This window comes from Manis pentadactyla, chromosome 5, assembly GCF_030020395.1.
Source record: "Manis pentadactyla isolate mManPen7 chromosome 5, mManPen7.hap1, whole genome shotgun sequence".
NCBI lineage: Eukaryota > Metazoa > Chordata > Mammalia > Pholidota > Manidae > Manis > Manis pentadactyla.
The window spans coordinates 55709971-55733999 of NC_080023.1; the positions used below are offsets into that span (position 1 = coordinate 55709971).

The 24029-nt window shown below is 36.4% G+C and overlaps 1 protein-coding gene across 4 annotated transcripts in view; it reads right to left on the reverse strand.

The window, feature by feature from the left end:
* Window positions 1-24029, reverse strand: part of CENPC (centromere protein C) — a 143224-nt gene that overhangs the window by 78624 nt on the left and 40571 nt on the right. For all 4 annotated transcript variants that reach the window (XR_005031314.2, XM_036918157.2, XM_036918155.2 and 1 more), the window contains exons 8-10: window positions 21330-21943; window positions 10187-10381; window positions 5843-6128 (exon numbers count right to left, since the gene is read on the reverse strand). Coding sequence is in view for 3 of the 4 variants with exons in the window: in XM_036918157.2 (XP_036774052.2) it covers window positions 5843-6128; window positions 10187-10381; window positions 21330-21943 (1095 nt within the window). In the remaining variant the exon portion in view is untranslated. The remainder of the gene's footprint in view (window positions 1-5842; window positions 6129-10186; window positions 10382-21329; window positions 21944-24029) is intronic.

Sequence of the window (24029 nt, forward strand, 5' to 3'; positions counted from 1 at the left end):
TATTTATTATGTGTCTTGGTGTTGGCCTCCTTGGATCCCTTGTCATGGGAGTTCTGTGTACCTCTGTGGTCTGAGTGGCCATTTCCTCCCCTAGTTTGCAGAATTTTTGGCAATTATTTCTTCAAAGACACTTTCTATCCCTTTTTCTCTCTCTTCTTCTGGTACCCCTATAATGCAGATATTGTTGCATTTCAATTGGTCACTCAGCTCCCTTAGAATTCTTTCATTCCTGGAGATCCTTTTATCTCTCTCTGCATCAGCTTCTCTGCGTTCCTGTTCTGTTTTCTAGTCCATTAATGGTCTCTTGCATCTCGTCCACTCTGCTTTGAAGTCCTTCCAGAGATTGTTTTATTTCTGCATTCTCCCTCCTTAGTTCTTGCATATTTCTCTGCAAGTCCATCAGCATGGTTATGACTTTTGTTTTGAATACTTTTTCAGGAAGACTGGTTAAATCTATCTCCCCAGGTTCCTTCTCAGGGGAAAATGTAGAAGATGTCGAAGCTGCCTCAGTTAGTCTTGTCTGAATCAAATTTTTTTACCTTTTCATGTTGATAAGTGCAGTGGTATGCTATTGACGTGTCTTGTCAGCTGGGAGAGCCTAGACTTTTTCCACTTGGTCCTGGCCTTTCTTTACTGGGACAACTGCGACCCCTAGTGGCTTTTGTTGGGCAACTGCGTGTAGACTGGGTCTCTGTATCTTGCCCAGCCGGTATGGAGGAAGCTCCCTTGCTTTGGGCGGGCCAGCCTCAGGCTGCTGCTCTCATATGGCAGGGCCCCGGAGGGGTAATAGACGGATGGCTGTTTGTCTGTTTACCTCCGTGAGGGGTCTCAGAGCTGTTGCTCACGGGATTAGTTCACCCGAAGTTCCCTAGAATTTCCAGCTGCTGGACTGTGACCCGGGATGCTTCTGTCCAGTTGTGCGGTCCCTGTCCCTTTAAGACTTTCCAAAGCACTCGTTTTTCTTTGTCCCAGAGGCACCGGCTGCGGGACCCACTCACAGGTCTTACTGTCCTGCTTCCCTAGTTTCCAGCACCCCACGCATGCATTGTGTGTCTGCGCTCTGTTGTGGATCGCTAGGGCTGGGTGTTCAGCAGTCCTGGGCTCCCTCTCCCTCCCCGCTCCGACTCCTCTCCTCCCGATGGGAGCTGGGGTGAGGGGCCTCGGGTCCCGCCAGGCTGTGGCTTGTATCTTACCCCTTTCACCAGGCGCTGGGTTCTCGCAGGTGTGGATGTAGTCTGGCTGTTGTCCTGTGTCTTCTGGCCTTTCTTTTAGGGATAGTTGTATTTGTTGTATTTTCAAAAATATATATGTTTTTGGGAGGGGATCCCCACTGTCCTGCTCACGTCACCATCTTAGCTCCGCCTCTCTGTTTCAACCTATTTTTAACACAAGTTCCTCACCTCTCAAACAGCTCACTCTTGTTAATTTATGTTTTAAATAATATTACTATGAAAAAGGACTATAACCATTTGTCTGCCTTCATAGACACCCATGAAACATCCGTATTTGAATGTAATAACTAGTTTCCTCTGAGAAGTGTTGTTTTTTCTTTTTGTCTTTCCTATGTATAGAACAATACAGCTGTTAACATACCTTTTATACCTAAATTATTTTTGAGGTTTCCATGAGAACCCCTGGGTAACTGCAACAATTTATCTTTACAATTTATGACAGAATACAAAAATAATTACGTATACTTGCTCTTCCATGCATATTATGAGGCTGACTAAACAAATATCACAAGATCTTTCTATGAACCCAAATACCCAATAGACTTTCTTAAGCAGACACTGTAACAACTGTCAACTTTGGATATTTCTAATTAGACTAACTCCTCACTGTGCACAAAGAATAGTTTGTTTTTGGAAGGCTAAGCTCAAATTTAGAAACAATGCAAACCAATTTTTTTTTTTGCCTTAACATGCCTCTCAAGCAATAGCTAAGGTTTATCTGCCTTGCTTAATAAAACATTGATTTATTTTTATCTTAGTAAATTGAAGTAAAAAAAATTATACTAGTCAGAAGACCTATGTATCTAACAAAACACTATTTAATATATATGAACCTTCCTCATATGTAAAGATGGAGCTAATGCCTATCCTATCCACCTCTCAAGAGTCTTATGAATATATAATAATATAAAAAACAATCTGATATAAATATGGAAATCTTACATAACACAGAGAAGGCATTACAAATCAGTGGGGAAAAAGGCACTATTCAATAAACTAATTAGACAACTGATTATCTACATGGGGAAAAAGAATTTAGATTTCCTATATAACATCAACACAAAAATAAAATTATTTTTAAAGAAGTAAATATAAAAAAAAGAAGTTAAAATTTTTAGAACATAGAAAAAATAGATCTTTATGACCTGAGAGTCAATAAAACAGCAAATGTTTAAAACACTAAAAGGCTGATAATCAACTACCTTATAAATATACTTCTGTATGACATTACAGACATCCTTAAAAAGTGAAAAGACACAGAGATGCTATTTGTAATACATATGACCCCTTAAGGATTATAGACCAAAATATATTGAGTTCCTGAAAACCAATTCTAAAACACAGGAAAATGAAAAGGTATTAAAAAGCAACTTAAAAAGAGACAATCTATTTTAAAATGGGCAAGAAACAAAAGATGCCTATAACTGTTTAACCTCGCTAATAATTAGAGAAATACAAATTAAATCAAGAGACAACCCCTATTAGATTGACCAGTAATAACAAATATAACACCCACTCATTTTGCTGAGAACACAGACTGATGAGAATTCTTACACATTGGGGGCAGGATTGTCAACTGGTTCAACCAATTTGGACAGCAATCTGGCAGTAGTTAGGCCTAAATTAAACATGTATATACCCTAAAATCCAAGAATTCTACTACTTAGTATATATAATACTACAGAGTATCTCTCAGACATATGTACAAGGAAACATGTATAAATTGCCCACTGAAAAAAATTTTTAATAGTGAAAAATTAGAAAGCCTTATCAAAAGAGTACATAAACACATTTTCATGTTAAGGTAATATTATAAATTCAACCAACCACTTATTTTCTAAGTCCTGAGAGCTAAGTAAGGTTTTTCAAAAGTTACATCTTAAATGATTATTTAAGTATCTACAAAGTAACCTCAATTTTTGCCTTTTGGCTAGCAGAGCCTCAATTATTTACTTCCATGGCCTTTTTAGAAAAGCTTGCTAACCTCCACTATAAAGGAATGGAAATATATCATTTATCAACATGAATAATCAATCTCAAAGGTATATAATGAACAGTGGAAAAAGCATTATCACAGGATATGTGTAGTATTAAACCATTTTTATAGTTTTAAAACAATACCACATGCTGTTAATATATACATGTGTTAGTGGGATTGAGTTTGTTCTCCTCAATTCTTGTCCCCACTGCAACAAAGAACTGAAGGGCAGAGACACAGTAGTGAAGCAGAATTAAAGTTTTGTTTGAAGACACTGCAAAGGAAGAGCAGGCTAGTCAAGGCAGACAAAGGCAGGTTTACTTGAATAAAGCAGAGAGGAAGGAAAAATAGGAGAAAAGGGAAGCTCATTGAGCTACTGCTCAACAGAGGGCATAATACCCTGACAAATCCTAAAGCCAGTGTCAACTGGTGTCCAGGGTCCGCTTGAATCTGCATGGCTTGGGAACTAAATCCCTACCATCCCAGGATTTAGGGGAGTGTGGGTAAAATTGTAACATTTCCAGATTATCTCTCCTGGCTTTAGTGCATTTGCATATCTTTAGGGGTGGAGAGAAGTTCATCTCCATGTCAGTGGGTAATTACCTGGGCATATCTGAACCTGACAGTTTAAGGGGAGGGCCTAGCTTGCTTGCTTGCTTGCCTGCTTCTTACAGAGCAGGGGATAGAGAGATGGCCCTGGACTGCAGTTTATAAGCAATAAATGGATTTTAAACTTTATTTCTCCCTTTATCTGATTTCGGTTGTTAGAGGTATTTTGTCCCGGGATTTCCTCTCCCCAGACTTACAGGGAGCCATAGAGAACTGGATAGAATGAGATTATGTTCTGAGAACTTCCCAAGGCAAAGAAAGGAGATTTTCAGACAGGCAACTACGAGCATGATCACACTGCTGCAGTTCCGTCGGGGTCACCCAGGCAATGGGAACTTGCAAGCCCAGATCAGAGCTCTCAGTAGCCCCTCTCTACTTATCTGAAGTAGGACACAGAGTGACACACTCAAAGAAAGGTGAGTGTGGGTAACCTCAGAGAGGAGGAGACATGCTTAAGGCCTGATCCCCACTTCTTCTAATTTCTCTTTATTGTTGTTATTATTTTCTCTGCTATTGTAACATTTTTTTGTTAATTAAATGTTTTGGTCAGAAAAAAAAAAAGGATGCAGGGTCTGGGGTTTTACAGGGCTTTTTTGGGTAAGGGTCAGCCTAAAACTAGATGCATACAGGTGATTCATAATTCCTCTGAAGTTTTCTCCTAAGAATAGGGTTATTTAGGTGATTATGTTGGTTTGGGCCTTTAGCATTCTTTGTCCACATAGGTTTATTTACACTTCTGAGGTCTGTCTCCTGACCTGGTTACAAAGTTACTTGATTAGGGGCCAGAGGAAGAGGAAAACATAGCATATAGGTTAAGTTAAAGAACAAACTGGGCCTTTTTTGCAGGCTAAGTAGATTTTACAGTGGCATGATCTAATTGATACAACAAAGACATGGGCTGCGCTCAGATACTTTTCTTTCCCTGGGGAAAATGGTGACATTCTGAGTTGCTCCTGGCCTATGGAACTTCAGCTCATTAACTCATTAACTCTGTGAGTCTTTTCTGGTTAACTCTTTGAGTCCCTCTTAGAGGGCTTTACTGGTCCATTCACCCTCCACCCACTCATACCCACTCATATCTACTTTTCTGTCTAACCCATTCACATGTAGGAAAAGTTGAACAACATTCATAAGAATTGTAACTACCAAATTCAATATAGTTGGCTACCTCTAATAAGAAAGAGAAGAATGGGCTCAGCAAAGGTATACTTGAGATTTCAATAGTCACTATAGTATTTTATTTCTTAAGCAAGGTCATGGGGATTCATGTGTTTCTGTTTTGTTTTTGGTTTTGGATTTTTGGTGTACCTGAAAGAGTTCATTAATGGAAACTGAATGAGAAAGGAGATATGAGAATGGCGTGAAAAAGTTAAACAATGTGTATGAAACTTCTTTTTACACCATAATGACATATATACTAATATATTTCAGGGCACTCTACCATTTATTTTGGTACATCCCTAGCACCTTATAGTTTCTAATACAGAATATGTATTATTTGTTGAATGAATGAAAGAATGAATGCTGTATCAATAAACAAAAAATGTGTTAAGAATAATACTTAGCTCACTAGGTTCTTAGGACTGATCAGAAATCATTCAAAGTACCTAGCAAACACTTGATACATAATAAGCACTCAAAATATGTTAACTATTGTCATCTCAGGGGGAGAAGTATTACAAACTATTTCTAATTACTAAAATCACACTAATCTCACTTGAAAGAATATTGGACTGTACTCTTAAAAATAATTAAGATGGTAAATTTCATGTTTTTGCCACAATAAAAAAAGAAAGCAACTCTAAGGCTATAATAACATCTTATTAAATTTATCAGAAACAAATTCAGAGTACTACTTTGCCTGGGTCATCACCCAGCTAAATGGCAGAGCCTGGATTTACTACCAGGTCTGTCAATTGCAGAGCCCTTTATGCCAATACTGCCTCTCTATTAAATAACATAGACAAACTATTAAATGCTGAACAGTAATACTGTTGTATATTGTATACACAAGAGACATTACCCAGGATGATCAAGATTCTTCTTTTTAGCCAGGTCTGCTTCATCCTTTTCCAAAGACTCATTCTGGGAACCGGAAATTTCATCATGGTCAATAATTCCTTCAGAATCATTAGTGTTTAAAGACTTGCGTGCTCTTGAGCTGCGTGGAGTGGTTCTCTTCTGCCCTTTTAAAGGCACATTTTTTTTCCTAATGTTCTTAGATGACTGATTTGTTTTCTCAGCAGGTTTTTGTCTACTGTTTTGATTCAATGATAATTCATTTCTTCTGGAAGAATTATCAACAGGCCCTGAAGGATTCAGTGATAACCTAAAGTTAGCAAAACATCCAGATTTTCTGGCTCACCAAAATACTAACATTATTTATATTTACACATATACACATACATACAGGATATAATGTAGCAATATACATAGGGGAGCATAATACCTTTTCAAATCGGAGACTTTATTTTCTTTGGGTAAATTCCTAGAAGTGCAGTTACTGACTCATACAGTATTTCTATTTTGGTTTTTGAGGAAAACATAAAGCTTCCCATAATGGCTGTATCAATTTACATTACCAATAACAGTGTAGGAGGATTCTCTTTTCTCCACATCCTCTCCAACACTTGTTATTTCTTATCTTTTGAATAGTGGCCATCAAATCTGCTTCTTTCAAGCTCTCCAGCTGTCACTAGCAGAGACCCTCATCATTTCTTATCTGGATTATTAAAACCTCTTATCTCCTTTTCTCTAGCCTTGTTGTTCTTCAATCCATTCTTCAAACTGCTTCAAGAATCATCCTCAGAAAATAAGTTGGATCATCACAACCCTGCTTAAAACCTTTTAATGAGTATCTATATCTTAAGGATTAAGTATTTTTAATAGTAATTTACTTCTATATCTAGAGTGCTTATTTCATTTATCACAACTCTCAACATCCCCTCCAAACAAACAAACAAAAGCCTGATACTGAACTGTTTGCATTTCTCTAAAGTACTGGTTCTCACAGGTAGTCCCTAGAAGAGGAAGATTGGTATCACCTGGGAATTTGTTTGAAATGCAAATTCTCAGGTCTCAACTCACACTTACTAAATCAAAAAGAGTAGGGGTTCCATAATTTTTCAAATTAATAAATATTCTAATGATCTTTCAATATCTAATAATCTAATAAATCTTCAAATAATCTAATAAAACAATTTTTAAAAAGTCAAAATCTAAGCTCCAGATCTCTATACATGTTACTTCTGCTTAAAACATTCCATCCTTCTTCCTCACCTAACCCAATCACTAGCTGACTCCTAATTTATCCTTCAGGAAGCTTTCTCTATTCAAGTGTGGTTCAGTATATGATCTATAATCTGACTCCCTACTTGATGTGAAACTTATCTCTTTCAGGAATGCTACATAAGCCTTTTTTAGTAAGTCTCAAACTTCTAGAGCATTTATCCAAGCTCTGTAAGATTTTTATTTGCCCATATACTTACATATTCATTTATTAAGTACAGTTTCAGGCACTGGGTGGGACACAGAGGTGAATATTCTAAAGCAGTAACAGTAATTAATATTTTAATACCAACTATATGCCATTGAAATGCTTATAACTTAATGAGAAAGAAGTATTGGTAATTATGCTACAGAGTGAGAAACAACAAAATCCACCTGAAGTGGAAAAATCAGAATTTGAATTTAGATCTAACTCCAAAACCCACGGAGGGCAGTGGCAGAAAAAATATGCCTTGCTATCAGTTAAGCATCCCGATCAAGCAAAAAATCATAGCAACAAGCCCTCACAATGTAGTGCCTTATATGTACTAGTCTCTCAACTTGTTGATCTAAATACACCACAGTCAACATTATCTGCATATGTAAATGTTACCTTATCAAGTACCAATCTTTCCATGATCACCACCTTTAAAAACATATTTTTTTAAATCCCAAAACAATATGTGTTTCATACTGTACATAAAAGAGTTGACACAGCAGGCCTAGATATATTATTTTTTTAAAGGCCTGCTTGCATTAATCCCTGGCTACCAAGTGGGAACTTGGATTCTAGGAAGGTTCCCATCATTTCCTAAATGGTAAGTGTGGTTTAGTGTGCCTAAACTGCTTGTGCAAAAACTACGGTTATGCCAAATACTTGCTTTCATTCAGGGAATATGGAATTTTAGTACTTGCAGACAGAAGGTGCCAAGGTGACCATCCCCAGTAAGAATCTTAGGTACTAAGTCTCTAATGAGTTTACTTGGCAGACAACATTTCAAATACATGTCACAACTCATTGCTGGAGGAACAAAGTGTTTCCAGTATGAATCCACTGGGAGAGGACTCTTAGAAGCTTGAGCCCAATTTCTTTCAAATGTTGCTTGTGTCTTTTTTCTCTGTTGACTGTGCTTTGTATCCTTTTTCTGTAAGGCAACTTCAAATTACATTATCACCTCTGCCACTTCACTGTTACCTGATGACACAGCTTACTCTTTCAGTGAAAAAACAAAAATGGTCAAGAGTACATTTTCATCTTCCCACCATCAACTTTATCAACCTACCTCCACCTATCCCCATATACTCTGCCTTTCTTCTTGTACATGATATACTGTCCTTGCTCCAATCTAGAACTAACCCTTGTACTGTGCACTAGATCATCTCCCCTCCTCTTTGCCTACTCAAGGAGTATGATCCTACATTTATCCTCTATCATTCTACAAGGTCATTTTAAATGAGCAGATAAACTGATATAGTATCTTTTGTGTGTGTGTGTAAAAGATGTTCCCTTGAATCCACATCTGCTATGCCCCCTCATCTTGTTTCTCCTTCCTCACTACCTATTACCATGAACCATTCTAATCAAGCTTTTAATCTCATCATTCCACAAAAACCATTTTTATCAAAGTGATCAACAATGTCCATGTTGCTAAAACCATAGTCAATTCTTAATTTTCATCTAATTCAGGCCACCAGCAGTATTTAAAACAGTTCATCACTTGAACTTTAAAATGCTCTCATTACTTCACTCCAACCCTAAATTCTTCTCCTTTTCCTCTAATCTCACTAACTGCTCCTTTTCAGTTTCTTTGATGGATCTTCCTTCTCCTTCCCAACTTCTAATATGGGAGTTTCCCAAGATTCAAACTCTGGCTTGCTTTCTTCTCCAGGAACAGTATTTTTCTAGGTGATTTCAAGCAGGCCCAAATCCTTAAAATATCATCTATGTATTGATAACTCCCTAATTATAGGTCTTCCCAGATCTTCCTCCTACCTTCAGACTCATTTATAGGCTATAATGTCAATATATATACTTTTACATATAATTAATGTATTACAACCTGAAACCTTGATAGCCTCCCCAAATCTTCCTGTCTCATTCCTTTCCTCACCTCAGTAAACAGTACAGCTCTGTTCTTCTACTTCTTTAGGCAAAATATCTGAGTCATCCTAAACTCCTGCTTCTTTCTCACTCTAATCCAACCATACTTTTTGTAAATTGCCTTAAAAAAATATCCTGAATCCAGTCACTTTTCTTCTCTTCCCTTCAATAATCTCTTAACTAGTATCCATGCTTCCATGTTTGCCCAGCCCTAGTTTCCTCTCCACACAGCATTAATAATTCTTTTAAAAGATGAGTCAATCAGGTCAATGTATTGCTTAAAATCTTCCCATATACTTACATATTCATTTATTGAGTAGTGTCCTAAACTCTTCATTACAGTTGCCTCCCTGACTTCATCTCCTCCATCTTACTCTCCTCCTTTAGCCATCCTGGCTTTCTTATGTTTCTCAAATATGCTCCACAAGGATTTTTACAAACACTCCTCCCATTGCCTGGAATGTTCCACACCTCGTATCTGTATGACTCCATCCTTCACTTTTTTCACGTATATGCTTTGAAAGATCATAATGGACTCCAATAGCTACCTGTAATAAAAACTGTATTCTGCTCTATTTTCTTATCTACCTCATCACACATCTACACCATCCACTTCTCATCTCTTATCATTTATTGTTTTTAGTTTTCTTTATTACCTATCACTATTGTTTTCAGTTTTATTACCTATCACTCCATGAATTTTATATCAATACTGTTGATCTTCCCCACAAGAATGTAAGTCCACTGACAGAAGGGAATATTTTTAATTAATTGTTTTGTTTTTCCACAGCTATTTCCCTATATTTAGAATATTGTATATAGCAAATCCACAATGAGAATCTTTATATGTAACTGATTTAACACTCTATGATGATCCAATTTAACTTTGTCCTTATTAGATTTTCTCTAGATAGTAGGAATATAAATCAAACAAAAAGCCTCTTACAGAACGACTTTTTGGTATCTCCCAATGAACACAATTTAAATAAAAATACTTACCCTGCTCTGATTTTACCACCCACCAATTAGATGGACTCCTGGAAATTCTTTGACTTCTTGTGACAGTCAAAGTCACTTCTTCAAGTGTAACAAGTTTGTTGTTCTTGGACTCATTTGAAAAACGCTTCTTGTTACGATTACTATTTCTTTTCAAATTCTCTGCATCAAGAATATTAATGCTACTTTTCTTGCCTCCTAAATTAAAGAAAATCATAAAACAACTCACAATCTACTGAACCAAAGAGTTTTCAAAAATCATATAAAAAAAACACCTGTCAATTATGGGAATTTCTTAAATTTATCTGTTGGACTTCTTGTCACATCTATTTTTTTAACGTCACATGTTCTCTGTAAGATTTCTAACTTTTTGTCAATGTAAATTTTTCACATTGATTGATAATTAACATAGACTCCTGAACCAAAAAATTGTTACACTAAGGAAAAAAAAATGAGATACAAGGCTTGAGGTGAAACAAACAAACAAAAAAGATCTGTAGGAATTCAAGGCAGAAAACTCCTCCCACAAACACACCAAGGAAGCAAATACAGCAAATACAAATAAACCTGAACACTTGGGCACTCTGGGAGTCTGAGACTCCAGCCACTTATGCAGGAAAGGCACACTATACTGGTCCTGCAGTTTGAAAGACATGCCAGGAGTGGGAGGGGTGCCAAACAGACAAGGGTTGGCCAGAGATCTCTCCACAGGAGTAAATGCAGGTGGACATACCTCCCCAGCCCTCCCTCAGCCTAAAAGTTTAGGCACTCTCTAGAAACCCTGACGCTCCATCCCCATCATAGAGCCTCAGCCCTGAGGCACTTCCCTGCTCACAGCCAATGGGCCAGCACTCTCAGCCTAGCAGTGTTGGACTTTGCTGCCTGGCAGGCAGAGGGAGGCTCTCCCAGCTATCTTGGGCTGTCTCAGTTCAGCTAGGGAGGCACCTGAGGAGCCAGTTCCAAAAGCCTCCCCACCACACCACACCCCTGCCCCAGTACTGCACACCCTGCCACAGCTATGGGGCACCCACCCACTCACTGCAGCAGCTTGCCCTGCCACAATGACTCACTGTGACCCACCCTGCCCCAGAGCCCTGAAACTGCCCTGCCCTTGCTGCAGGGCATCTCTACCATAGGTTCAGGGCAGACACACCCACAACAATCCAGGTAAAAGATACTACTCTGATCACATAGACCCCACTGAGGCAAACCGCCCAACTCAGCAAATGAAATAAACCATGCCAGCACACAGACAGAAAGGTGACCCCACCCACTGCCCACAAACAGCAACTGGGGTTCCATAGCAAAGAAGAACCAGGCACTGAAGAGTAAAGACTCAAGCACAGGATGCCTTCTTCATAAAGCCATTACTCTCTAGACCAGGAAACATAGCACATCCATCTAATGCAAAGGAAGAAACACAAAAAGCTGGACAAAATGAAGAGGCAGAGGAATCTATTCCAAACAAAACTACAGGATAAGACACCAGAAGGAGTACTAAAGGAAATGAAGATTACCAACCTTCTTGATAAAGATTTCAAAATAAAAGTCATAAATATGCTCAAGGATCTACAGAAAAGTATTAAAAGACACAAGGAGGACTTCAAAAAAGAGTTACAAGAGCTAAAGAAGAGCCACTCAGAGCTGAAGACTATAGTAACAGACATGAAATATACAATGGGGGGTGTGGGTAAAATTGTAACATTTCCAGAGTATCTCACCTGCCTTTAGTACATTTGCATATCCTCAAGGGTGGAGAGAAGTTCATCTCCATATCTAATTACCTGGGCAACCTAGGGTGAGTTTAAAGGGAGGGGCTGGCTTGCTTGCTTGTTTTGCTTCTTCCCGAGCAGAGGAGAAAGATGGCCCTGGACTGCAGTTTGTAAGCAATAAACAGGTTTTAAAATTTATTTCTTCCTTTGATATTGGTTTTTAGAGGTATTTTGTTCCGGGATTTCCTCTCCCTGGACTTACATCTGGCAGTAGTCAACAGGATTCCTCTGAACCCAAAATCTGTCATAATGGGTGTGACCTTTGGGAGGGCCATCCCTAGAAATGATGGAGAGAAGTGACGCTCATGCTGAGGGAAGTGTGTCTACACTCGTGTGGTCGTGGAGGTGCCACCACTTCTCCTGGCCACACGAACCCTGGCCCATGGCCTGAGCCTAAGGCTACTGCTTCTGCCACTGCTGCTGCTCCTGCTGGTCCCAACCATGGAAAGGAGCAGAGGTTCAGGTCACCTTGATAGAGAAGCAACTGGCTGCTGTGTACCACATCTTGCTTGCTACGGAGACCATTGCTGGAACAGCCCCGACCAAGGTAATAGCCACCTATCCCATCATGGGGTAGGCGAGAGACTGGACCCAACAGCCATGGAGTGGTGTGTCACGGACACCTACTGTATATCATGTGACTAGCCATTTGCATTTGGCATCCCCAGGGAATAATGAAGCAGACACATTGGCCCAGGTGCACTGGCTAGAAGGAAAGTCTGCCTCTGACGTGGCCCAATGGCTACATCAGCATTTGTTGCATGTGGGGCAAAAGACAATGTGACCTGTAGCCTCTCAGTGGGACTTGCCATTGACCTTTGAAGAAGTTAGTTGACCCCAAAAGGAGTGCCCTGCACGTTGTGCAGATCAGCAACCCACCAAGAGGGGCCTAGAGCATTTCTTTGCAGCCTATGGCTGGTAGCCGGTGACTGAGAGCAATCAAGGCACCCACTTTATTGGACATGCACTGCAAGGATGGGTACAGCAATTAGGAATATAATGGACGTGACCCTGGACATTTGGACACATGGACTGGTGATGGCTGGCTTTTCTGGCAGCTTGGGGAAAAGGCCTGGAAGCTGGCCTCCTGTGTATTCTTGGAAAAATATCAAAGTGGTCCCCCACAATCACGGTTATTTGCTTCTACAATCCTTGTGTCCTGGATGCTACCCATGGCTGCAGCTGCCATGTGGTGGCTGGAATGGATGAGCTTTGGACTTAATCTGCATGGGACTTTGAACCTAGCTGAATCCGCTGGGCAACCTAGGGTGTGTCTGAACCTGAGAGGTTAAGGAGGGGCTGGCTTGCTTGTTTGCTTGCTTCTTCTGGAGCAGAGGAGAAAGACGGCCCTGGATTGCAGTCTGTAAGCAATAAACAGGTTTTAAACTTTATTTCTTCCTTTGACTGATTTCAGTTTTTAGAGGTATTTTGCCCTGGATTTCCTCTCCCCGAACTTAGAGTGGGAATGTATAATAGATTGCTGCAAGTAGATGAGACAATCAATGAGACAGAAATTAGAGAAGAACACAACAAAACTGAGCAACACAGAGAAAAAAGAATTTCTAGGAATGAAAGAATGATAAGAGAGCTGTGTGACCAATGTTCACACAATAGGAGTATCATAGAAGAGAAAGACAAAGGGATAGGAAGTCTCTTTGAGGAAATGATTGTCAAAAACTTCCCCAATCTGGGAAAATGAACAATCGGGTCACAAATGCACAGAGAGACCCTAACAAAAGGAATGCCAGGAAGAAAATGTCAAGACATATAATATTAAAATGGCAAAGATTAAGAATAATGAGAATACTGAAAGCACCCAGAGAAAGACAAAAGATTACTTAAAAGGTAAATGCTATCAGACTATCAGTAGACTTCTCAGCAGAAAGTTTATAGGCCAGAAGGGAGAGGCATGAAATATTTAATCTACTGAAACAGCAGGGCCTTCCACCAAGAATCCTCTACCCAGCAGGATTATCATTCAAATTTGAAGAACAGATTAAACAATACCCAGATAAACAAAGGCTCAGGGAATTTATAACCACTAAGCCAGCATTACAGAATGTTAAAGGGACTGTTGTAGATGGAAATGTTCCTAAGGCTAAATAGTTTTTACCATTGGGAAAAAAACACAGTAAAGATAGAACACCAGTTAACTACCAAGCAAGTAAGAAATTAAAAACAAAAGTAATAAAACCAACTATACACAAAATCAGTCAAGGGATACACAAGAAGTGCAGATTATATCTAATACATAAAGCATGGAGGTGGAGGAAGAAAAAAAGAAGTACTTTTAGATTGTGTTTTAAAGAGAGCAATCATCAACTTAACATAGACTTATATAGTTAGGAAGCTATATATAAACCTTTAAGCACAAAACTAAAACCTGTAACAGATACATAAAATATTAAAAAAGGAATATCCAATCACAACACTAAGGAAAAATATCAAATCACAAGAGAAGAGTAAAAGAGAGGAAGAAAGGATCAGGAGAAACTAAAAAAAAAAACCAGAAAACAACAAGATGACAAGTACATATCTATCAATAACAACATTAAATATGAATGGACTGAATGCACCAAACAAAAGACACAAAATGGCAGAATGGAAAAAGAACAAGACTCATCTATATGTTGCCTACAAGAGACTCATTTCAGACCCAAAGACATACACAGACTAAAAGTGAAAGGCTGGAAAATGGTATTACATGTAAATACTAGGGAGAAAAAAGCATTAGTAGCAGTACTTATATTAGACAAAATAGATTTCAAAACAAATTAACGAGACAAAGGACATCACATAATGATAAAGAGGTCAATCTAATAAGAATATATTACAATTAAAAATATCTATGCACCCAATATAGAGCATCTAAATATGTAAAACAATTACTAACAGAATTAAAGTCAGAAAGAGATTTCAACACCTTCATTGTGGGAGACTTGAACATACCATTCACATCAACAGATCAACAAGACAGAAAATAAATAAGGAAACAGAGGCACTGAAAAATACATTAAATCAGATGGACTTAATAGATATATACAAAACACTCCAACCAAAAGCAGCAGGATGCACATTTTTCTCAACTGCATATGGAATGTTCTCAAAAATCACATACTAGGCCATAAAAAAAAAACTGAATTCAAAAAGACTGAAATTGTATCAAGCAGCTTCCCAGAACACAATGGTATGAAACTAGAAATAAATTACACAAAGAAAAAAAAAGCCTACAAACACTTGGAGGCTGAACAACAGGCTTCTAATAACCAATGGATCAATAACCAAATTAATAGAGAAATCAAGCAATACATGGGAACACAAATAAAAACAAAAATACAATAGTAAAGACAATGCAAAAGAACAATCCCAAATAAACAGTCTAAACTCACAATTAAAGAAACTACAAAATGAAGAACAAATGAAACCCAAAGCTAGTAGAAGGAGGAATGTAATAAGGATCAGAGCAGAAATAAGTAATATAGAAAAGAATAAAACAAGAGAAAGAATCAATGAAAACAAGAACTGGCTCTTTGAGAAAATTAACAAAGCAGATAAACACTTAGGCAGACTTATTAAGAAAAACAGAGTACACAAATAAACAAAATCAGAAACGGAGAAGGAATAGTCACAATGGATACCACAGAAATACAAAGAATTATTAGAGAATACTATGAAAAATACATGCCAATAAATTGGACAATCTAAAAGAAATGGACACATTCCTAGAAAAATACAACCTTTCAAGACTGATCAAGGAAGAAACAGAAAATCTGAAAAGACCAGTCACCAGCAATGAAATTGAATTGGTAATCAAAAACCTCCAGAACAAAATTTAGGACCAGAGAGCTTCACAGCTGAATTCTACCAAACATTTAAAATAGAGCTGACACCAATCCTTCTTTAACTATTCCAAAAGATAGAAAAGGCCAGACTACTTCCAAACTCACTGTGAGGCCAAAAAACTGAAATGCCAAAACAAGAGAAAGATGCTACAAAAAAAGAAAATTATAGCCCTGATGAACACAGATGCAAAAATCCTCAACCAACCAAATTAAAAAAACACATCACAAAGATCATCTACCACAACCAAGTGGGATTTATTCAAGAGATGCAAGGATCATACCATACTCGTAAATCGACCAACATCATAAACAGTATTAAACAAAAAAAGGATAAAACCACATGATTATCTCAACAGATGCTGGGAAAGCATTTGACCAAATTCAACACCCATTCATGATAAAAACTCTCAACAAAATGGGTATAGAGGGTACGTACCTCAACATGACAAAGGCCATATATGACAAACCTACAGCTAACATCATACTCAAACAAGAAAAACTGAAAGCTGTTCCTCAAAGATTAGGAACAAGACAAGGATATCCACTCTCACCACTATTAATCAACATAGTACTGGAAGTTCCTAACCATGGCAATCAGACAACACAAAGAGATAAAAGACATTCAAATTAGTAAGGAAGACTTTACACTGTCACTATTTGTAGATGACATGATATACATTGAAAACCTTAAAGAATCCACCAAAAAAAAAAAAAGACCTTGTAACTAGATTCAGCAAAGTTGCAGGATACAATTTAATACACAGAAATCTGTTGCATTCCTATATACTAACAATGAATTAGAAGAGAAATCAGGAAAACAATTCCATTTACAATTGCATCAAAAAGAATAAATAATCTAGGAAGAAACCTAACCAAGGAAGTTAAAGACTTGTACTCTGAAACTGTAAGACACTCATGAGAGAAATTAAGACACAACTAAGTGGAAATGTATCCAGTGCTCATGGATAGGAAGAGTTAATTTTGTCAAAATGACAAGCCTTCCCAAAGCAATTTACAGGTTCAGTGCAAACCCTATCAAAACTCCAACAGCATTTTTCAACGAACTAGAACAAAGAGTTCTAAAATGCATATGGAACTACAAAAAAACCCAAATAGACAGCCCAATCCAGAGAAAAAACAAAGCTGGGGGTATTACACTCCTTGACTTCAAGCTACACTACAAAGCAAGAGTAACTAAAATAATATGGTATTGGCACAAAAACAGACCCATAGATCAATGGTATAGAACAGACAGCCCAGATATAAACCCATGCATATACAGTCAATTAGTATACAATAAAGGAGCCATGAATAAACAATGGGGAAAAGACAGCCTCTTCAGTAACTGGTGTTAGGAAAACTGGACAACTACATGCAAGAGAATGAGACTGGATTACTGCCTAACTCCATAAACAAAAGTAAACTCAAAATGGATCAAAAACCTGAATGTAATACATGAAACCATAAAACTCTTGGAAGAAAACATAGGTAAAAATCTCTTGAAAATAAGTACAAGCAATTTTTTCCTGGACTCATCTCCTTGGGAAGGGAAACAAAATAAAAACAAATGAAACTACACCAAACAAAAAAGCTTCTGTACAGCAAAGGATATTACCAGCAGAACAAAAAGGCAACCTACCATATGGGAGAATTTACTTGTAAATGATATGTCTGGATAAAGTGTTACATCCAAAATATATAAAAGGCTCATACACCTCAACACCAGAAAAACAAATAACAAATAAGCAGAGGACCTAAACATTTTTCCAAAGAAGAAATACACAGGGACAACGGGCACATGAAAAGATGCTCCACATGGTTAATCATCAGGGAAATGAAAATCAAAACCAGAAGAGATATTAGCTCACACTGTCAGAATGGCCACTATCAAAAGACAAGAAATAATAAGTGTTGGTGAGGATTTGAAGAAATGGGAACCCTCCTACACTGTTGGTGGGAATGTCAATTGGTGCAGCCACTTTGAAAAGCAGTATGGAGGTTCCTCAAAAAAACTAAAAACAGAAATACTATCTGACCCAGTAATTCCACTTCTAGGAATTTACCTGAAGAAAACAAAATCTCTGATCAAAAAAAATATATGCATCCCTATGTTTATCACATTATTTAAAATAGCCAAGTTATGGAAGCAACGTAAGTGTCCATCAAAAGATGAATGGATATGGAAGATGTGGTACATATACACAATGGAATATTTATCCAGTCATAAAAAAGAAATTCTGCCTTTTGCAACAACATGGATGGATGTAGAAGGTATTATGCAAAGTGAAATAAGCCAGGTAGACAAAGACAGACAACATATGATTTCACTTATTTGTGGAATATAAATACAAATCAAAACAGAATGAACAAAATATGAGCAGTAGACTCATAGGCAATGAGAAGAGACTGGTGGTTATGAAGGGGGAGGGGATGAAGTGGGTGGAAGTTGAGGGGATTAAAGGGGCACAAAAATCATAATGCAGGTTCGTCATGGGGATAGTAGTAAAGCATGGAGAATATAGTCAATGATTCTGTAACATCTTCCTATATTGACAGATAGCTGTACTAGTGTGGGATTTAATAATACGGGTAACCACTGACCAATGTGTTGCATACTTGAAACTAATACAAGATTGTATATCAAATATACTTCAATAAAAAAGGGAAAAAATATACATATATTGCCAACAGACACATGAAAAGAAAGAAACCCACATCACTAATCATCAGAGAAATGCAATCAAAACCACAGTGAGGTTAACACCTCACACCAATCAGAATGGCTAGTTTAAAAATGACAAGAAATAACGTGGGTGGGATGTAAAGAAAAGGCAGAGAGTGGAGAAAACATCATGCAGTGTTGATGGAAATGTAAACTAGTGCTGTTACTGTGGAAGACAGTAAGAAAGTTCCTCAAAAAATTAAAAATAAAACAACCATACAATCCAGCAATTACACTTTTGGGGATTAACCGAAGAAAATAAAATCATTAATACAAAAAGATATACGCAACCCTATCTTTACTGCAGCATTATTTACAGTAGCCAAGATGTGTGAGCAAACTATATGTCTGCCAACAGATGACTGGATAAAGATGTGGTACATATTTATGATGGAATATTACTCAGCTATAAAAAAGCAATGAAATCTTGCCATTTGTGACATCCTGGATGCACCTAGAGAGTATCATGCTAAGTGAAGTCAGTCAGACAAGGACAAATACATGATTCCACTTACATGTGGGATGTAAAAAAATAAGGGAATAAACAAAACAGAAAGAGACTCATAAATAACAGATTGGTGGGTGCCATGGGGTAGGGGGTTAGGGGAATGAGCAAAGTAGGTCAAGCAGATAAAGAGGTATAAACTTGTAATTTTAAAACAAATTAGTTATGGGGTAAAAGTAGAGCAAAGAGAACATAGTAAACAATATTATCTTTGTGTCCTTAAAAGTAGTAGTCAGAGAGATAGAGGACAATGGAAGTCAAGAAAAATTTGAAATGTGAGACTGTTGGTGTTGCTGATTTTGAAGATGCAAGAGAGGAATCAAGATTCAAGGAATATGAGTGACTCTAAATGCCTAGAAAAGGCACGGGAAGATTCTCTCCTAAAACCACCAGAAAGAAATGCAACCTTGTCAACACCTTCATTTTAACCCAGTGAGATCCATTTCAGACTTCTGACTCACAGGACTACAGGTAATAAACGTGTGTTGTTTTATGCCACTAAATATGTAGTCATTTGTTATGATAGCAATACAAAGTTAATACAATTTGTATGGTAATTAATCATACATTATATCCACTATCAATAAAAATAAAAATTTAATATATGGAAAAATTAGTGTGCAGAATATATACATATATATCAGGTACTCAATAAATGTTCAACATCAATATGAGTAGCCTTTAAGTACACTTTCTTTACTTTTTTTCCTAAGATTTATGGATAAATCAAATTTCATACTTTCAAATTTTGTGAATTCATATGTTACTTAAGGGGCTATTAAGAAAAAGACTTTCTTGTAACTATCAACTTCAGTTTAGTCAGAAATAAATTCTTTGTTGTATTTCCTTAAAATGGCCAACTGATATCAGAATCTCAAGGAAGCAAAAAAAAATAACAATTCCAATAAAAAGAATGTTATATGTCTGACATTTACAAAAGAAGTCTACAAAATTGAAAAGGTATCTTTCTTCCCTCTATTTTAAGCAGAATTTTTCAAATACAAAAAGGCACAAACAGAACTGGAGTCTGACAACTATTATTTCAGGGGAGAAAAAGTCTATGTTACAGATTATACAAAAAGAAAGCTAAAGTAATTGAGTAATTAAGTGATAACTATATTCCATTAAAGCAGAATTTGTTCTTATAAAAATTAGCTTAAATATATTGTGCTTTAATGTACTCTTTCTCCCCTCTGTATCAGCAATACAGTATACTCATCTAGAACCTTTAGGCACATAGACAATTTTGGTCAAGAGAGTTTTCTGGTTAACTAGTGGTTTTCCATTTAAGTATCAAAAACATTTTTAACTGTTTCAAAACTTCTTGATAGAGCTGAAAAAATATTAGCTCTACAATGGGGCAGATCTTGAGCCAATATTTTTTAACCCTCTTTTGAGTATTATCTCCTACTTTAGGATCATCAAAAAGGATTAAATTATATTACATACATATAAAGTGTCTAATACATTTGATAAGTGTTTTCTTTTCCATTAACTATTGTGGAGAAAATGCTTTCTCTAAGAATAACTGCCGTTTGTATTACTTCAAGTGGTACAAAATACATAAATTTATCTTTTCTTCTGGACATTGTTATAATTACAAACCTCAATCACTATGAAGTGATAACACAAGGAATATGGCCATACTCCAGGTTTGTTGAGACAATGCCAGTTTATGCTTAGTGTCCCAACATCCTCTCACATTCTCAAGTATACCAGTTTGAGTGACAAATGATATAGTAATCCAAGATAAAAAGATCTACTGAGATATTAGATAATTTTCTCTGTGCTTCTATGATCATCCTATGAATGTATGTATATTTGTTGGTCTACAGACACTACCAAACTGATCTGCTTTAATGGTGAAAATTGTCTTAGTAATCTCTGTGATTTCAGGTCCTAATACAGTGTCTGGTATTTAATGACTTGGATAAATGAATAAATGATTGAATAGAAGAATGTGCAATTTTATTCTTTAAGTAGTCCCATTTTTTTCCAATTTATATTTTAATAAACTTCAAGAGTATATGATGCTGTGTTGTGTACTGTTAACTACCTGGTTTATTAGTCTTTTCCTTTCATTTCTCCTTTTATAAATGCTGCCATCTTAGAATCTAAACAGAAATCAAGTGACTTGGAATTGAGTTATATATAATATAAAATTAAAAGCCTCTAGGTTTTTAATGCTTTTTGTAGACTTAGGTTTACTTTGCCTACGTCCCAAAACTAAATATTACAAGGGAATATTACAAAAACACAAAGTGATAGTATAACACTCATGATTATATTTAAAATAAACACTTACCCACAGGTGGCATCTGTTTTTTGGAACTACGAACATTTTCCATCTCTTTGCACTGTTCTGTATTTTTGTTTGAATTTCTTTGTAAGTTGTCTTGGATGATGGGTGATATATTTCTATTTTTACCTTTAGATTGTTCTGTATCAACCTGTTTATCAACTATAGTGGCCTTAAATTTTCTTTTCTGTTTTTGTTTTATAGTCCTTTTGTTTCCGGAAGATTTTTCTGCATTCTTGGAATACATTTCATATTTTGTAGATCTGCAATTATTTTCCATTTCATCTGATAAAGCAAAACTCCTACTCAGTTTTTTTTGTTCAGAGGGCTGAGATTTCTCTACTGGGTAAGCTTTGCCAGAGTCTTTGTCACTTGTCAAAGTTGTAGGCAATATATTGTGATGTTTTTCTCTCGACTTCTTCTTTTGAAGGAGTGCAGTGCTCTCAGGAGGGGACACTGTGCGTTGTTTCAGAGGCCCAGCATTTCTTGGCACAGTAAGCCAAGACTGACTGGCAAAACTTCTATCTGATTCATCAATTATAAACTCATCCTCTAACAACTTCATATCATTTACAGGAGATGAATGAAGTGGAGCAGTTGCTATATGCCTAACAATAGAACTAAAACAGGATGTTACAATAAATGATAGCTCAAAAAAATAAAATTTTTACTTTTGCTTAGGAAAGAAAATAATCTATACAGGAAATAAAATCACTTATCTTTTAAAGAACAGTTCACATGTATTCTCAATTTTCCCTTACCCTTAAAAATCCTCTTCTCCTTTTACATGTCTATATCTGATCACACTCATTTATAACATTAGTGGGATCACAGAAATTCAGAGTTGTAAGGAAACCTAGACATCAACCAATTTGATGCCCTACTCCCACCTATTACATATATATATATATATATATATATATATATATATATATATATATATATTTCAAAGAGTTGAAACCTAAAGGTATGTAAACTCAGCCCAAAATGCATGCCATTATTATTTATAATGTTGTATTCCATTGTATGTTTGTATATAGACAGTACCTTTTGGGACCTGAATTTCTTCAAATCTAAAACAAGATTATTTGAGACACTGTCAAGTCCAATATTCTAAGAAAACACTACTAAATTATACAGTAAATTATATTTTGTAAAAAATTCATTCCAGGCTTGAATAATTTATACACATTTTCATATGTTTTAATATTATAATCATGTTACAGCAATAAAAGGAGTGTAGCAATAAAAGGAATGAAAAGGAGTGTAACTGCATTGGAATTGAACAGCACCTCTTTCCTTTTCCAAAGGAAAGCTTTCTAAAGAAGGAGGGAATTATCCAAAAGAATGGTAATCTGATGGACTCATTTTGTATTTCCTTCCTTTTTATGACACAGCTTTCAACAAACCACATATTGAAATGACATGCAAAAGTGAAAATTTAGGACAAATATCCAAACTTCAAAGCAAGCAGATGCACTTCTGTTTCTACTTTTTCACCTGAGTAAGGATGCCTAGATATTTTTAGACATAGTAGAAGCAGAACTAGAAGAACTGGATTATTACATCTGGGTTTTTTTTCTTAATTATTAAGATTTTATACAAAAAGATTCTGAAATGAAAATACCTTCTCCACTTCTCTAATCTCAAACCTCCAATAAACCTTATAATGTAAAATAGTATACAGTCTAAGAAATATACTGTCTTCTAATACATAGTTTTACAAGTTTATATAATTAGAAAACTCAAGAAAATCTAGTAATAAACAAGGACAATATAAATAGAAGACCACAATGAATTCATGTTTAAACAGGAATACTATTTTCAACATTTAAAGATATAGCCCATCTATTATAAATAGGTTTAATTTGCCTTATTGTATATAATTTGTAGTATCTATTAGTTCTCTATATATGAAAAAGTAATGCTAAGAATTTTAAAATGAAGCGTTCCCAAACCAGCTAACAAGAAACCTTCAAATTTGCTCCCCTATTCTACTTTAAGGTATTTTTACAACTTCAAGGTTATTTAGACCACAAGTATCATTAGGAAACAACCTGGACACTTGCTATAGACTGAATATCTACATTCCTCCAAAATTTATAAATTGAAACCTAATCCCCAATGTGATGGTATTTTGAGGGTGGAGCCTTTAAGAACTGATTAGGTGCTGAGGATAAGAGTGCTCATGAATGGAATTAGTACCTATAAAAGGGATCCCAGAAAGTCCCTTTGCCATCTTCTACCATGTAAGGTTATAGAAAGAAGACAGCCACCATCTATGAACCAGGAAGGTGAGCCAGACCTCAACAGACACTAAATCTACTCAAGCTTAATCTTGGATTTCCCAGCCTCCAGAACTGTGAAAAAACCAGTTTCTGTTGTTAATAAGCCACCCAGTCTATGGTAGTCTGTTACAGTGGCCAGAATGGATGAAGACAATCTTATTAAAGTTCAGAACAGAGAAAGATGACTTCTGATTAAGTTTAAAAATCAAGACTTCGTGGTACTTGAGCAAAGTACAGCTCTGAGCTGACTGATCTTTAAGGATGAGTAAGACTTGTTCATAAGGAAATACAAGAAAGACAATTAGAAGGAAGAGCATAAGCAAAAGCAATGAAGCAAGAAAGCACCAGGATTAATTGTTATATCTGACTGCAAGAATTACACATAAAATTAACTTCACTCAATAGTTTTCAAAAAGAA